This window comes from Lycium barbarum, chromosome 3 (genome assembly GCF_019175385.1).
Source record: "Lycium barbarum isolate Lr01 chromosome 3, ASM1917538v2, whole genome shotgun sequence".
Lineage (NCBI taxonomy): Eukaryota > Viridiplantae > Streptophyta > Magnoliopsida > Solanales > Solanaceae > Lycium > Lycium barbarum.
Window position 1 is genome coordinate 118,223,900 of NC_083339.1, and position 18,306 is coordinate 118,242,205.

The 18,306-nt window shown below is 34.4% G+C and overlaps 1 protein-coding gene across 1 annotated transcript; it reads left to right on the top strand.

The window, feature by feature from the left end:
• Window positions 1-580: 580 nt before the first annotated feature.
• On the top strand, window positions 581-6,791 carry LOC132634057 (uncharacterized). The gene is made up of 4 exons (XM_060350371.1): window positions 581-768; window positions 862-991; window positions 2,045-2,499; window positions 6,235-6,791. Exons 1-3 carry the CDS (start codon window positions 644-646, stop codon window positions 2,093-2,095), a joined length of 306 nt encoding a protein of 101 aa, XP_060206354.1. The 5' UTR covers window positions 581-643; the 3' UTR covers window positions 2,096-2,499; window positions 6,235-6,791.
• Window positions 6,792-18,306: the final 11,515 nt, after the last annotated feature.

Genomic DNA, 18,306 nt, shown 5'->3' on the forward strand with positions numbered 1-18,306 from the left:
GTTGGCCGTTTGCAAGATAAAGGCACGCTTAGTTGTAGATGTTCCAAACATAGCAAAACAACCTCATACATTGAGCAATCTAGCTTTTCAAGAGGATGATAGTCAAGTGCATGAAATTTATTGTAATGCAAATGAAACACTTCAAACACTGAATGATCCAAATCGTGTGCTCGTTGACACGGAGGAGAATGATGAGGAAGAGGAAGAGGAAAAGGAAAAGGATGAGGACGAGGATGAGGATGAGGATGAGGAGGAGGAGGAGGAGGAGGAAGGAGAGGAAGAAGAAAGTGAATAAAAGTTTGTGTGTTTTAATGAGTCTGATTTTGAATGTACCATTTAATTAATTTGGTCAGTAAGTTAAGCTAATGTTACTGTAAAATTAAGATTGTTTTAACTTTAAGTAATCATATGTTATAAACAATTTTCACTTTTTTAATTATGTCCTTATATCTGGTAATTTGTGTTGGACATCTAATATTTTGTATCTACAAAATGAACTAATATAATTTGAAAGCTAATTGCTTTATTTTCCAAGAACTTTTTTGCTGCAGTTGTTAAACTTTATCATGTTCTGAATTATTTCATTAGTTGTTTTGTTTTTATTCAAAGTTGTGCAAGGCATAGATAATTGACACTTAGGAATATGAGTGATTCGCCATCATCAGTTGCCGGTGTTCCTAGTACTCCTACTACTCCAAATATCTCTATTGGGTCTACTAGCGGCTCATCGACATCTAGTTGGTTGGTCATCTCAGTTGTAGGAGAAAAGTAAGAAAATCTGTTTTGTATAAATGGTTTTAAGTTTTTAAAAATATAAATATCAGGAAATGTGTTATTTATTTGTTTTCAATTTTGTTTCAGGTTTGTTCCTAATGGCCATTTTATTTCGAAGAGCATCACAGAAACATTCAAGGAACGACAAGATGCTACTGGTTACTCATGGAAGGATGTTAGTGAATCCACTAGTAAATTCTATTGGCATGAATTTGTGGTAATTATTTCTTTACATTAAAAACTTATATAAGTATTTTTCCTTTTTTTATTAATTAGCCCAGTGAAATTCTAGGTTGGAGTTTGTTATAATCATAGGAGGATATTATAGCCTTACCTCAGATTCCAAAAGAAATTGCAGATGGTATATGTGCCATCACAACAGCAATTGAAGAGGGAGGCAAAATGTTAATTTTGCATTAGCATTACTTTACCATGTCTCTAAACTAGTCAATCAGTCCCATATAAGTCAAAAGGGAAAAATACCAGTGATGCTATAGTCTTATGAGTATATATTTGTTCAATAGCTTAGTCGCTCATTTAGATTCTGTGATTAATGTGTTGATCCAAATCTGTTTTTACTACCTTTTTTTTAAGCTAAAAATCAGCATGTAAATATATCAACTTCATGATGTTTGGTTAAGTATTGGGCTCGTCAAAGATGTTACCAGTACGTTGTTACGGAAATTTCCTATCGGAAACTTGTTTTGTTTAGTTTCGTTAGTGGTTGGTTTGTGACCTTAAAGCTTGTTTTTGTAGAATTCTCAGTGCTGAATGTTTCTCTTAGTTTTGAATAATTTTCTCAGTCTTACAAGATGAGTATGGTGCTCATTTAAGCTATAGCTCTATTTTGAAGGAGTGTTCCTTTTGTGTTGAGATGAAGGGGCTGCTTAGATGTAATTTTACAAAAAACAAGAAAATCGGTTTGAACTAGGTCTTGATGTCTGAAAAGGAAAAAGCTACTTGTTTTTTTTTTTTTTTTTTTAAAAAAAAACTACTATTTTGATTAGAGAAAAAAGTTACTATTTTGATTAGAGAAAAAAGTTACTATTTTTTTTTTAGAGAAAAAGGTTACTGTTTTGATCAGGGAAAAAGTTACTTGTTTTGATTAAAGGGAAAGTTACTGATTCGTGAAGATTAAATCTGTCGAATATGTGATTAACTTCGTCCCTCGCCTAATTTCTGTTTTTTAAGGCTTATTAGAATCTACCCTGCCTTGTTTTTCTTAAAAAAAAAAAATGGTGTTTATGCCACTGATCGAATTTTTTTCCAGAAATTATATCAGTGGAACCCTTCTGAGACTACCGTAATCGAACACACCTAGGGTAAAGTGGCATCCACCTTATACTCTAAGAAATTGCACCGTTGGCGAAAATGTCCCAGACCTACTTGTGTTCCGGAAGATGTATGGGAAAGCTGGAAGACATATAATGGCTGGAAAAATCTCGTATCGCCACTCAAAATTGACACAATGAGACCGGTGGTCCAGGCACTGGTCCAAGCAAGCATACTGGTGGTCCTAAATCAACAGTGGAGTATACTATAAAATTGGTATCAAATTTAACTTTTTAATAGAGTAATTCTCTAACCTTATCTTGTACTTCTATATTAAACTCTATTTTCTAGGCAATAGACCTACGTCGTCCTGCAAATTCATGGGATGCCTTTAAGAAGCTGCACAAAAGAAAGAATGGTAGCTTTGTTGATCCCAAGTCTAAGGGCATTAATGTAAGTTTCTTTTGTAACTTATCGATTTGCGGAATGGTTATAATTTTGGGTTAATTTTTGCAATGAGTTTTTTTAGTACTTCCGTTTTGGGATTAGTTACTGGTTTACACGACCTGTTCGCAAGACGCGTGTATATATCAACAACTACTTTGTTGAAATAAGAACATCTTTTCTATTACTCCTGTTACTTGAATTTCACTTCGACATATAAAGTTACAACTTACAGAAGCTTAAATTCACTCTTTCAATATGTAGTCATGGACGGATGTAGTGTTTATGTTATAAAAGAAGATCTTTTTCATTTCATTATTATCCTATGAATCTTATATGTGTAGTTAATTACTAAGGGTGTAACTCATTCTGTGAACTTGGAGTTGGATAAATTGTGTAGTTAGAGGTGTTGAACTTATTAAAAAATACTAAACCACTCCACTGGAGAAATTACCTTTTCAAATATAAATTGTCTTGCTGCTCTGCTGCAAGTGCATTCCAAAGGTGGTTCAATATCTCTATTTTGACCCCCCATAGTCTCTCAATGTGATTTATCACACCAGCAGCCACACACCAGGTCTGTTCATAATTTCCCATCTTACCCCTGACGTCTTCAAGGTAAATAGTCCTGATGTCACCACACTAGGCGGCAACCAATATAGCCAAATTGCCAATATTTCCCCTGAACCATCTGCACATGAAAAGAGCAGCCTTTGTGCAGATTTTCCTGTAACTTAGCAGGCTCAGTACACCAGCAACAAAATGAGTTTTTGTCCGTATTGTACCTTATAATCCCCTGATGCCTATAGAACTTTTCAAACCATCTCTTATTTGCTTAAAAACAACTAAAAATATAAAAATTGCATCATAACTAACTGTAAAGACCAGATTTTGATCATGAAATGACCAAAAAAATGGTTCAGTGAAGTGGTGAAATGCCAAATATCCTCTGTGAAATCTGATTTTTGCATATATATGGCCTTTTTTGTTGTTGTGATACCTTATGACATCTGGTGCTTTCCTTGTATTTCTTCCCAGTTACTATCTCTGCAAACCACCAAGTTGATCCTGCATGTTCTTCAGTTCAATTGCTGCACCAGTCTTTGTTGTCCTTCCCATTTACACATAACCTTGTATATCTGCCTTGGAACCAGGAGAAAAGCCAACCTGCATACTATCCCTGTAATACTGGTTCCATCCTTGTATCTTAATCTCCACTGTAGTTCTAAACTAAGTATTATCACTACATTCACCATAAGTTGTCCACCCTTCAAGGGAATGAGCACTAGGTGCTAATACCACCCATTAAGGCATAGTCAACCAATGGATCATGTGTGTCTTACCATGTAGAATCCTGAATTGTACCACATGATTTCCTATATGTAGGATCAAGAGGATACAATATGTGATGATAAGGGACTTCGGCTTGGACATCAACCTATACAACTTAAATTTTTTGTCCTGGTGCCTTGATATGTTCCTTTATGTACTAAACCATCAGAAAGTCATGTTATTTTCTTTTGCCTCATCAGCTAAAAGTTTTATCATTATGTTTTTCAATTCCTACCATAGTTCTTGTGGAAGATAAATTACTGGGAAAGTGATACGTGATTGTTCTAGGAGAGCAGGAGTTGTCAAGTTCATGTGCAGTTTTTGTATATATTACTTTCTTATCTACTAGCTGGTAGAAGTTCATTTTTGAATTGCGATAATTGAGTGAATTTTGATACAACACTAATGTAGCTCTGAAAGTTGCACTGCTCTTGGCAGATGATAAGTAGACTGGCCAATTGCTGATGTGTTATAAGACCTTATAGTTTTGGCTGAAATAGAGGAGAACACCTTACTTAGTGTCTGTTCCAGAGAAAAGGCATTCTGATATGGAAAAATAACATAGCTCTAAGGACACATGCCTATGTCTCTTTAAATCTGGACCTATAATCTTCAAATTAGGAAGACTGTCACAAACTTGAAGGTTTAGATTCTTGATTCCACCACGAATGTTGTTACTTTGGCCTACTCTCAAAAGCTCCTTGATTGCCACATTTGATAACCTAAGAAGACTTGTATTTGAGAAAAAGAGTGAATTGGGAATAGGTAATAGGTAATTGGAGATGTGAAGTGCAGATATATAAGAGTTAAGATGAGTCAGTTTCAGTGGTTTAAGAATTTCAAGGTGTACATTTGCTAGCTGTATCAATGGATGCTTGGTTTCAGTGGTGTGCATTTCCACTCATAGGATTACACTAGGTATATTGTTGTTGTTGGTGGTGGTTCAGTATTCGATTTATCAATTATCTGTACTGAATCTTTTGGGAAATACACTGAGTATGTTGTTGTTGTAATTGTATATGCAGACCATACCAAAGTTAGTTTGGTACAGTTCGGTATTTCTTATTCGGTCCAGTACGGTTCGGTATTTCTTATTCGGTCCGGTACGGTTTCGGTTTGGTAGAATTCAAGACTCAACTTCAATTAAAAAGGAACTTCAAAAATTAAACATAATCAATCTGTTTTTGCGTGGTTTCTGGTCGTAGTTAGGAATTCCCTAAACAAATCTGTTTGTTCAGATGATCAAAGAAATCGAGGAATGCTATACTGAATCTCAAATTAAAATGTTAATTATTACGTCGAGTAATAATTTGGATCCAATTTGGAAAAAGAAAAAAACTTTGACGAGATTGAAATCTTACACTTAAGTGATACATGTTGAAGTAGCAAACTCAAATAGCAACTTTAGTCCTGGTCGAACCAAAATCATGTGATAAGAGGAATTAAATTCATTTTTTCTTGAAAGTGCAGCTTGAGTAAATCATGAGAAGCAGCTAAATTTAGACGAAGAAAAAATTAGGACATTTTATATCTGATAAGATTATCATAACATTTTTGAAATACCAGGACACTTAAATAGAGACTTAAGAAAGGTTGGACCACATCATTTCCAGAAGAATTAGTGGTACAAGAAAGTTTCAGAATTCCACCACTTGTGTTGTATGTAAATTTCCTTGCATAAATACCTGCAAAAAAAGAAAATAGAGTTAGAATAAAATACCACCAAGTTCTCCTCCCATAGGACTGGAACATGATAGTAGAAACACTTCCTCCTTTCCACACCAGCAATCAACTCCAACCATATTTTCTCCTTTAGTTGAGTAACACCAGTGACCATCAGGACCCTAGTTTGCTGTAGTTCATTAATGTTGCATATGTGCAGAACTTGTGCCCCATTCTAGCGTTCAGCCCCATGTGTACCAATCACACACTGCTCCACCCAAACTTCAGTTGCTGCAGAGTTTTGCCAAGTTACTGCATGAGAAATTGCAGAAAAATTAGGCAATTTTGCAAATTCAAAGTTGTAATGTGCCATGCTGACATTCATGTAATGCCTTATATTCTTGTCCAAACAAGATCTCCTATAGGCATGGTCTGTATCAACAACAACATCTCTCCTTGTTTAAATGCCCACATAACCTGCAAACTAGCACAAACCAGCAATGATTTTTGTACCATAGATGATTCTCATAGTATTCAATTTTTAAATTTTCCATACCTGCTCCTATGCATGTAGGCTCAATGTACCAGTAGCATAAATCTTCCATATGAATAAACTCCATGATGCAAGTCTTCTTCTCCTCCATGTGAAATTGTAAATCAAAATATTCATGATGTAGTTATTTGTCTTGTAAGATGTATTTATTTGTGGAAAGCTTGGTGTTTGGTAGCTGATTATTTGGGTATTTTTAGGATGAAATGGAGGCTAGGGTGGTTGCTTCTATAAGCTCATCAGATGATTCACAAGAAGTTCAAGAACTCGATGTAAATCGCATATACTTGGATGTTGTGGGTAGAGAGAAAAAACGACGTGTGTCTGGATTGGGCTCTCAAGCTTTGACTATGTATAAAGATTATAATTCTGCCACTTCACGCAATATAGTGACTGATCGTGCTGCTGAAGAGCGCATCAAATTACTTGAGGAAGAGATGTTGCGAATGAAAGAAAATCAAGAGAGAATTCTTCAGGAGCGTGTAGAGGCGGAAGTGCAACAACGCGTAGAGAAGGAGGTCTCGGATCGGTTTAAGTTTATGGAGGATTGATGGTGTCACATGATGAGCGTGATGGCGTTATCTTCTCGCTCATCTGATAGTCCTACTCTCCCTAACATTTTAGACTTTGGTTAGTTGGATATTCTAAGTGTTGTTTTCAACGTTGTTAGACTTTTGTTAGTTGGATGCTTTGTAAGTTTAAAAAATTTGTAGACTTGTTCTTATTGAAGTTGTGTATTTGCATGTTTTAACCGTAGGTTTTTGTATTATAAATCTAATATTATGTTTGTCATATTTTGGTGGTTAGTTATTTTTTATGCTTTTAGCTAATTTACTATATATATTGAATAATATTGTCAAATTCAAAATTATTGTTTAATTATTATTTATTAAATTTAAAATTTTAAATATATTTGTGACGGATTTAGTTTGTCACAATCTATACTAACTATTAGCCTGTTTGGCCTAACTTCTAAAATCAGCTTATTTTAAAAACTATTAGTTTTTTAAAAGTACTTTTGGTGAAAAGCAGTTTGTGTTTGACCAATTAATTTAAAAATCACTTTTGAGCAGCAATTAGTGTTTGGCCAAGTTTTTAAAAAGTGCTTCTATGTGTATTTTTCTCAAAAGTACTTTTGGACAAAAACTATTTTTTTTAGCCTCTGAAAAACTGCTTCTGCTACTCCCCAGAAGCACTTATTGTCTCCCAAAAGCTTGACCAAACACTTCACTTTTTTTTCAAATAAGCACTTATTGAAAAAATAAGTACGTTTGGGGGGGGGGGGGGGGGAGAATAATCTTGGCCAAACAGGCTATATGTCACAATAAAGCTGCATGGCAAGCAATTTGTGACCAAAGATTTTGTCACAATTTATTTGTATCGAAATATTCAATTACAATTGTTGTGCTAGATATAGAAATTTGTCACAGAAATTATTCTGTCATTGTTTTGTGACGGAGAAAGCCGTCAAAAATCGGTCTCAATTTGGTGACGGAATTTAAGCCAAATACAAGGCTCTCTATTGTAACGGACTGGGTTGTGACAATTCCGTGACAAATATTTGTGACGGAATTCAAATCCTCACAAAGATTTTATGACCAAGGGTTCTGGGACGTTCGTAATTCCGTCACAAATCCGTCACAATAGATAATTTGTGACGGATTTGTAACGGATTTGTCTGTCATAATTTTGACATTTTCTTGTAGTGATTCTAGAATGTTCCTAGACTAAAAGTAGAATAAATATCTATCGTTATGTAAATCATAACATAGAATGAATGTAAATTTTAACAGCCTCCACTTCTAATTCTTGGTTACCCCTTTCTTTCGCTAATTTGAGATCTTGTTTGATGCTCCAACGTTCTGCAATCAGATTTGATGTAGGCTTCAGCTTACCAAAATATCCCAACATCCACTTTTCTTAATCATTCACAAATACCTCTCCAAAAACATCTATAGTTTGATTATTTACCCTACCATGAGTATTAAGTTTCATCTTTCCTGCACAAGGAGGCAACCACGTCTTAAAATTTTAGTTTGCATTCTACTAAGCAGCTAGTCACTAAGGAGGGTATAAGACAAGGGGGTCCGTGGTCATTTGGTTACCGAAGAGAACAGGGTATAAGATTCGTGATTATTTTAATTCGCCATGGTAAGATTTTTGTTTTCGATATAAGTAATATTGAGATTATTTTATATCATAATTTTAATATTACTATTTTATACCGGATTGAACATAGGATTCTTATATCGAGATTATAATCTTTATCAAAACACATAAAAAGAATGAAATAGACATACATATCTTTCATTATGTATTGTATATCCCATTTTTAAGGTAATGAACAAAAAATTTGCCAAAGAAAAGATATGCACTTAATAATTCAAAATTATAAATCACAGTATAAAAGGTAAATAACCACCATTTCCACTAGAAACATTCTTTTGTGAACCTTTATTTTCATCAACTATTTTTGTTGTTATTACTGTTTTTTAAGAAACAAATATTAGTACAGTACATTAGTTTTGGTATTATATTTGTTTTACTTTTTAACTATATAGAAACATGAGTTTCTATATAGTTAAAATATAGGATCGTCGTCAGTCACCATATATAAGCATGAGTTTGGAGGTCCACCTCCAACTCATGTCAAAAAAAAAAAAAAATTGTGGACCCCATATTAAAAAATAAGCAATATATATATAAAAAAAAAAAGTGAACCACATATTTTAAAAATCAAGCAATAAAATGTAGGATCGTCATCAGTCACCATATATAAGCATGAGTTTGGAGGTCCACCTCCAACTCATGTAATTAAAAAAAAAAAGGTGGACCCAATATTAAAAAATAAGCAATATAAAAAAAAAAGTGGACCCCATTTTTAAAAAATCAAGCAATATCGAAAAAAAATGTGGACCCCATATTAAAAAATAAGCAATATATAAAAAAATCAAGTAATATCTATGCAATTCTCAAAGTATCCCCCATTAAGTCAATGATGGTGGATTCATTCAGTTGGATTTCTATACCACGCGCTGCATTTGCAACATTTTTGAATGACTGTCCAAAAAAAGTGGCCCTCATTAAACTGTAATGTGGCAGTCTCTTACTTACCTCTCCCTCCAATCTCCATAGCTTTTTTTGTATTCCTGCAGTACTAATATTCAATAGACAGAGAAAGTACAGGTAAAGATTAATTTTTCAAAAGTAGTTCTGAATATAGTATTATCAAGCTTCATTTTTTAAAAGTTACTATTACAACTGATTACATTTTGTAGTTTCACGAGTGATATCTTGCCTCACCAACTGTAACTCTATAATCAAATTAATTGAATATTGTTACAACTGTAAAAATAAATTACTCGGATGTTTATTGCAGTACTGTTTAATATCCTAAAAAGAAACTAAGATGGGTATTACATTCTCAAAAGGCATTTTCCAATGTCTTAAGTTTCTAACTATATACGGAGCACAATAACAGCCAAAATAATTTACTAATACATACTTATGATAGGTTAAGTAAAAAAAAAAAAGAATAGAAATCTTATACCGCATCTATGCCCATGTTATATGACACAATATACATAATCACCATATGTATAAAAAGTTTCCCGTTTTTGCTTAAGGGAATGATAGTTCAAATGACGTTTCCGTATTTAGAAATAGTTAAAAATTCAATAAGTTTTGAAATTCTGATTCAAATTTGATTAACGCGTAGTTTAAAAAGTGTCTATTAGCCTTTTTCTTAAATAAAGTCATATAAACAGAAACAAAGAAATAACATCATGGCACAAATTATTGAACCAATGCTCCCAAATTTTCTATCTTTACATATATGACTTTCAAGAAATGTTGTAGAATATATCAATTCTTTTTATAATTGCATAAAAACAAAATTATAAATATATATTGGGCCCGTGCGGGGTACGAGCTCTGCTATCTAGTTTTACTACTGTATAGAAATGTGAGTTTCTATACAGTAGTAAAAGTGGATCGTCTTCCAAAAAAAAAAAGGGTGGACCCCATACTAAACACCAAGCAATTAAAAAAAAAAAAGTGGAACCCATCATCTCTACCCATATTAACAAAATAAATCAATATCCAAAAAAAAAAAAAGTAGACCCCATATTAAAAAAAACAAATAATGTAAAAAAAAAAGTACACCCTATATTAAATAATCAAATAATATTCATGTAATTTCCAAAGTATCCCATTAAGTCAATAATGATGGATTCATTGCCACATGCGTATCAACCCATTAGTGGGAGCAAATGAAATTATTATACAGCAAAAAACATAGACCCCATATTATTGCTTTTCTTCAAAACGTTAAGTAGCCAAACCATACAATTTTTTTTTATATTAACCTGAGATCTAATCTAGATACTGAACTGTTGTATTTGTTATTCCACCATGTCATTTATTTGTTACGTTTACTAAAATAAATATACTTAAAATATTTATATTTTAAAATAAGAAAGAATTTAGTTACTTTTTCATTTTTATTCTTACTCTAATAAATGTGAAAAGAGATTAATGTCGTAAAAAAAATATCAAATGAAGATCAATTAATGAACAAGGTAAATTAGTCAAATTATAATTTTAATTGAAGTTTCCTTAAAAAATCATGCAAAAGACAATATGATAAGTAAAATGAGCTAAACTGAGAATATTTACCAAAAATCAGAAAATAGTATTTCTTCGGTTAAATAGAAAATCAAATTTCTACTTTATTTCGTTTTAAACATGTAAAATTAATTTAATAATTAGAATTAGAATTATCCAAATCAAAATTTGATAAAAAATAATAAGTATTTTACACCTTTAAATTAATCGAATTAAAATTTAAAGTATCAACTGATGCTTAAATATTGCTATTGTTTTATCTCATAGAGAGGAAAATTGTTCCCTTTTAAACAAGTCTTCTCTTTTAAAAAGTATTAACAAATTTTTGCCGACTTTGTATTCATAGCAAACATTAATATAATAAAGTTTTAGATACGGAACACAAACTAAAATATTATATTAATCGTATTTTGAGCATATATATATATATATATATATATATATATATATATATATATATATATATATATATATATATATATATATATATATATATATATATTATCACTATCCAAACACACCTACATACACATAAATACACTATAATTCAAAGTGTTGGGCGCACGGGCATATGCCGTCTAGTTACTATACTAGTTATGTGAGGCCCGTGCTAAGCCCGGGCCCAAACTCAAGATATAAAAGTAGATATTTTAACTAAAGAAATATAATTTGTGTTAGTACAAGTGTACAACAACAACAACAACAACAACCATATACCCATTGTAGTCCCACCAGTGGGTAGTTTATATGAAAGCAAAATTTTCATTCCACTCCTTTAATATTTTAACTTCCATTTTGATGAAATTATTTAATTCAAATCAAATTTGGAACCAGAATTTGACATTATAACTTATGTATCCTAATTTTCTGAAGTTATTTAGTTCTAAATAAATAATCTATACATAGTTAATGAACTTTTAAGACAAATACATAATTTAACTTGTGCAGCGGATGGAGCTGCTCCTATTTTAATTAGGGATTAGGGGTTCGAACATGGATATGGAAAAAAATCTTTGGAGGAAGCGCTCCCCCCGAATAGGCGCGATGCAGTGCGAATTATCTGAATTAATTGGGCTCAAATGCGGATATCGAGCACCAATTAGAAAATCAAAGAACGTGAAAAATGAGGTAGGAGGTTCGATAGCTTTTGAAAAGTAGACTTTAAAAACAAAAAATAAAAAAAATTGACTTAAATAAATAAGATTAGGACCTAAAAGTAATTAATTAAAAAGTTTTAAAAAAATTTGAAAATTATTGTGAGGACTACAAAAGTCCCCAGGTTCGATAGCTTTTGAAAAGTAGACTTTAAAAACAAAAAATAAAAAAATTGACTTAAATAAATAAGATTAGGACATAAAAGTAATTATTAATTTTTTTTTTTAAAATTGAGAAATTATTGTGAGGACTACAAAAGTCCTCACATTTGCTCTTATATAATATAGTAATATAAACGAGAATCTCCAATTTTGTGGTCCTCACAATGCCTATACAATGCACCAAGCTGCTACAGCACAATGCCTATACAATGCACCAAGCTGCTACAGCCTAAAAGAGATTGCATTTTATAAGAGGAGATTGGGAGGAAATAAAAGGATATATTTTTCCATAAAATAGTACCACTCTCTTGCATTATGGGGATTCTTGGAATATTTTGGACAAGGAAGAAGTCAAACATGTATATTTGGTCATCAATCTCCAGAATAGCTACTTTCTCAAAATAACTAAGTACTTTATCTCGGTGGATTTTTGTCTATTTTCTTTCTCTTTTCAAGATATTTAGGCGGAAAAAATGGGGCTAGAAATGATTGAAGAGTGAAATATGGATTTCTCCAGGTAAGATTGCTAGTCCTATAGTAAACTAAGCTTTAGCATTTGTCCCTTTCTGTCTTATGATTATCACTTCGGGGTTAAATCAACGCCTAAAGGTCTCCGTCTATTTTTACTTGTCCATTATATTAAGAATAAATGTGCATTTTTATTTGTCTAGTTTAAAAAATCAAAAAATAATTTACATTTTTACCTATTTTGCCCTTATAATTAACTACTATAATTATTTCCAATTCATTTTCACCATATAATAATTATGAGTGATATAGTAAAATTGTCATTTTATGTATTACTGTACTTGTTAAGGGGGTGTGTCAAGTCAAACATGGACATGGACAAGTAAATATGTACGTAAGGAGTAATTCAAATAGAATCAATCTATGTGGAGGAAGAGCCAAAATAAAAAACTGACCGATGGAGATAGTAGGTATTCTGTGAAATTAATTGAGGTATAGCAAGTGTCTGAACCCACAAACAATAGTTATAAATAAAATAAGAAAAGCCAGAGTCAACAAATGTATGCATACTGGTATACATTTTTTTTCTTCTGTATGCATACTGGTATACAATATGCGGGTTTTCTTGACGTTTTCATCAATTTTAACAGGTCAAATACTCAATTGTCCCACTTGTAACCACACAAATGCAAGAGGAAGGCCTTCACCTAGTCGTGGTTCAAGAAGCAAAGTAACCCAGGGGCATAGACATGATGGGAGATGAGGGGATTTGAAAAATGCTACCGCTGTGAGTCAAACTTATGATCAAAAATACTTTCTAGTCCTCTTTATCACTATGCTAGAAGTTCTCCTTGTGTTAATAGAATTCAACAATCAATAAATATATACAAAAAAAAAAAAAAAAAAGAGTTTCACTTATGTACGGTGTAATTTTCTAACTAATGAGATACAATTAATCATCCTATGGCCAATGTGTCTCTGCTACTATCCTGTCCCTAGTCAATATACCTCATAAGGGTTCCAGCTGAGTCCCGACGACGACTACAACAACAATAATAATAACATACCCAGTGTAATTCACAAGTGTAGTTTAGGGAAAATAAAATGTACATAGACATTATCCCTACCTTTGTAGGGTAGGGACAAATTGCTTCCATCGCAGAGGATTCAGGACTGGCGTCATTTCACAGAATCTCATTCTATTTTTAACCTTAAAATGGCTGTTTAAACATTGAGGCTTTAATTTTACTGACTTTATAATTTTCCTTATTATTCTTCTTTAGGGGGAGACATAGAAATCATGATGGGATAAATAATCATATCCCAAATAAGAAGTTGGTGAGTGTGGATCAAGGAAAGACGTGCTACTGATTATGCGCCATACTTCCAAATAAGAAGTTGATATGGCTAGCTTCTATACTTCCAAATACTTAATTATTGAGTTGACCAAAAGAATACATATTTTATGTAAAAATACGTTCAGAGATGTTTTGTTATCCTGAATTCTTTATTTTCTCAGCAGTCTACTCGAACTTATCCATTAATACCAGCCTTTGCAAAGACAATTCACGCTACATTTAATAGTTAGACTAACAACGCAAGACCATATGGTCATCCAAATCAAGAAGCCTTAGATATAATTTTCCGACCTCATAACGTCTAAATTCTAAATTCGTCATTGTCTCGTGCAGAAACAATACACTATTCTGCTTTCCAGAAATTATAGTAAGCTTAAGTTGAACAAAATGAATTCTTTGATCACCGTCCGTTGCTTACGACTAGCATGAAATGTGCACTATTTGTAGGTTATTTGAGAATTGTGAACTGATTTAAGAGAATGAGTTGTTCTATTATTCCAAGAGGTGAGCAATATAAATATAGGTACATAAGGTTCTAACCAAGGAAAGAAATAAAAGGGATTCCTACAAATCTGCTAAGGGATTCCTACAAATCTGTCATTTATAAATGTGTTATGTACATTCCTAGGAAATAGTCTACGTTCATTCTGTAACAACCCCCCCCCCCCCCCCTCAGGCTGGAGCATATATATTGCTCATGCCCAGCTTGCTACAAAGGTAATCAACTCGAGTGCCATTTAATGCTTTCGTGACCAAATCAGCTAGTTGCTCTCCTGTCTTCAAGTAGCCAGTGGAAATCAAATTCTCCTGAATCTTCTCACGAATAAAATGACAGCCAACTTCAATATGTTTGGTTCATTCATGATACACCAGATTTGAAGCAATATGGAGCGCAACTTGATCGTCACTCCAGAGTTTTGATGGAGTAGGATATTTCACGCCAATTTCAGTTAAAAGATGACGTATCCACATAATCTCATACGTAGACTGCAACATAGCTCTATACTCGGATTCTGCACTGGATCGAGATACAGCACTTTGCTTCTTACTCCTCCATGATACTTGATTCCTACCAACAAAGACACAATAGCCTGTAGTAGATCTTCTATCAATTTTGGATCCAGCATAGTCAGCATCTGCAAAACATTCCACACGAGAATGGCCGTGATTGCGATACAATATGTCAAGTCCAGGAGATCCTTAACATAGAATCTGTTCCAAAGCTTTCCAATGTTTGACTGTAGGTGCGGACATAAACTGGCTAACAACACTTACCGCAAAAGAAATATCTAGACGAATCACAGTAAGGTAGTTTAACTTCCTAACTAACCTTCTATACCTCTCCGGATCATCAAAAGGATCGCCATCGTCTTTCATAAGATGTACACCGGGAGCCATTGGAGTACTACAAGGTTTGGCTGCCAACTTTTCGAAGTCTGCAAGCAAGTCAAGTATATACTTTCTCTGGGATAGAAAAATACCCTTCCTGCTTCTATTTACTTCTACTCCCAAAAAGTATTTCAATTGGCCCAAGTCCTTCGTATGAAACCTAGTATGCAGAAAAGACTTAAGGGAAGAGATCCCCGCATAATCACTTCCTGTAATGACAATGTCATCAACATATACAACAAGGAGGATACTGCCAGCTGCTGATTGCCGATAGAAGATTGAGTGATCGCATTTGCTCATTTTCTGCCCAAAATCCGGAACTACCTCACTGAACTTGCCAAACCAAGCCCGTGGACTCTGCTTTAAGCCATACAAGGACTTCCTCAGATGATAAGACTTTCCCATACTCCCCCTGAGCAATAAAACCAGGTGGTTTCTCCATATATACTTCCTCCTGAAGATCACCATGAAGGAACACATTCTTGATATTTAACTGATGTAAAGGCTAATTCTCGGTAGCAGCTAGAGAAATGAACAAGCGAACAAAGGTGAATTTGGCAACCGGGGAAAAGGTGTCTGAATAATCTACCCCATAAGTATGAGCATACCCTTTAGCCACAAGTCTGGCCTTAAGTCTTGCTGTCGAACCATCTGGATTAACTTTAACTGTGAAGACCCACTTACAACCCACTGGTTTCTTTCCCTTGGGAAAATCCACCAAATCCCACGTGTGGTTTTCCTCTAAGGCATGTATTTCATCAAGCATTGCATCAGACCATCCAGGATGATTCAGAGCCTCCTTCACTATTTTGGGTACAGAGATGGAGTCTAGAGAAGCAATCAAAGATCTAGACGTAGAGGACAGGCGATCATAGGAAACAAAATTAGCAGTGGAATATATGGACTTGCAAGTACGTGTACCTTTGCGAAGAGCAATAGGGAGGTCAAGATTTTCTGGAGGATCGGGTGGAGGAGGGTCTGATGACGACGGAACTGGTGCGTGACATGTATCATTGGCCTCTTTCCTTCTCGAGTAAACCTGAACAATCAGTGGTCTTGCTAGCGTAGATGGAGCTGGTGTTGAAGGTACAATAGTCGATTGGTGCTCAATATAAGAACTACGAGATAGAGGAACAATATCATCTGATTGTTCTGTCAAGGCACGAGTAACCTGATAGACTAACCATTCATTTCCCCCCCCCCCCCCCCCCCCTGATTCGTAGAAATGGGAGTTGCATAGAAGAATAGTGTAGTCTTTGAAAATACCACATCAGTTGACACCAGATATTTGCCAAGTTCAGTAGAATAACATCAATAACCCTTCTGAAGGTGAGAATAACCCAAAAAAACACACTTCAATGCCTTGGGATCCAACTTTGTAACAGATGGTCGAACATCTTGAACATAACACGTGCTTCCAAAAATCTTAGGTTTCACCGGAAATAGTGACTTATTTGGAAAAAGAGCACTATAAGGCACATTACCGACAAGCGCAGAAGATGTCATGCGATTAATCAGAAAACAAGCTGTAGAGACTGCATCTGCCCAAAACTATTTTGGAACCTTCATTTGGAACAAAAGTTCCCGAGTTGTCTCAAGTAGATGTCTATTCTTCCTCTCAGCAACTCCATTTTAAGAGGGTGTATCAACACATTAAGACTGATGAAGAATACCGTGTTGTCTCATGTACAACCCAAACAATTCTGACATGTATTCTTTGGCGTTATCACTCCTTAGAATACGTACTAATTTCAGCACAGAAAGCAGAAAAGTGAGTGAACACTTCAAAACGACTCTTCATAAAATAAATCCAAGTCATTCGAGAGAAATCATCCACAAAAGTGACAAAATACTTATGCCCATTTTTGGAAACAATAGAACATGGTCCCCAAACATCATAATGAACTAACTCAAAAGCTGACTCAGCCCGCTTATTAACCCGTGGACCTACTAAGCTACGATGGTGTTTTGCAAATCAAAATGACTCACATTCCAATGAAGGAATATTCTGAAATTGAGGACAGAGTTTCTTCAATAGAGGTAGAGAGGGATGTCCCAATCGATAATGTACTTCAAAAGGAGAAACGACACCTGAGCATGCTATAGACCGAGACTCTCATTTATCAAGGATGTATAAACCATCAGGTACACGTGTCATGACCTAACCGGAGGGCCATGACGGGCACCCGGAGTTAACCCACCCGAGCACCTCTCATCATACTTTCACAAACATAACTAGGTGAGCCACATGGCTAACTCGCGAATTCCTGTACATAAATAATACCAATCTTATCGGGCAAGAGCACTTTTATATCAACATCAACAATCATGCCCATATACATATACACAAACCGACAAGGCTAACAAAATGATATACAAAATATGGGTTGATAAGGCTAAAAGACATCTAACTATACACAACTGTCTACGAGCCTCTAAGAAGAGTATGTAACATTATATAGACGGGATAGGGCCCCACCGTGCCCATATGTACACAAAAGAATAGTACCAACGGCTGCAGCTCCAAATCAAATGGATCTCCGCTAGATGATCTCTGAAATAAGCAGTCTAAGGATCAAGTCTATCTCCCTATCCACCTGCGGGCATGACGCAGTGTCCACAAACAAAAGGACGTCAGTACGAACAATGTACTGAGTATGTAACGCATAATTAATAACATAATAGAAACATAAAGGATAGCGTGAAATAGAAGGATCATAATATAAGAGAACCATATCTGTATATACACCTTTGAGACATTCATCATATTTACTTACTTTTTTCTATGGAAGCTTTTCATACATACGCATACATATATCATAGTACCAAACCCGACCATAGAGGTTCGGTGTCACACATACCCGACCATAGCAAGGCTCGGTGTGTCCATTCCCAACTGCAGTGGTGTGAGCGTAATGAATATCATACCCGGCCATACAAGCTCGGTTTTACATAATAACCATACATATATACATACATCTACACATAAGAGTACATAAGTAGCGTCAACATCATCATCATTAATAGATCTTCCTTTAGAGGGCTAACTATCGTAGGATGAGATCATCGATATCATGAGAGTATCAAGACTTATGAGCTTTAGCACTTCTAGAAA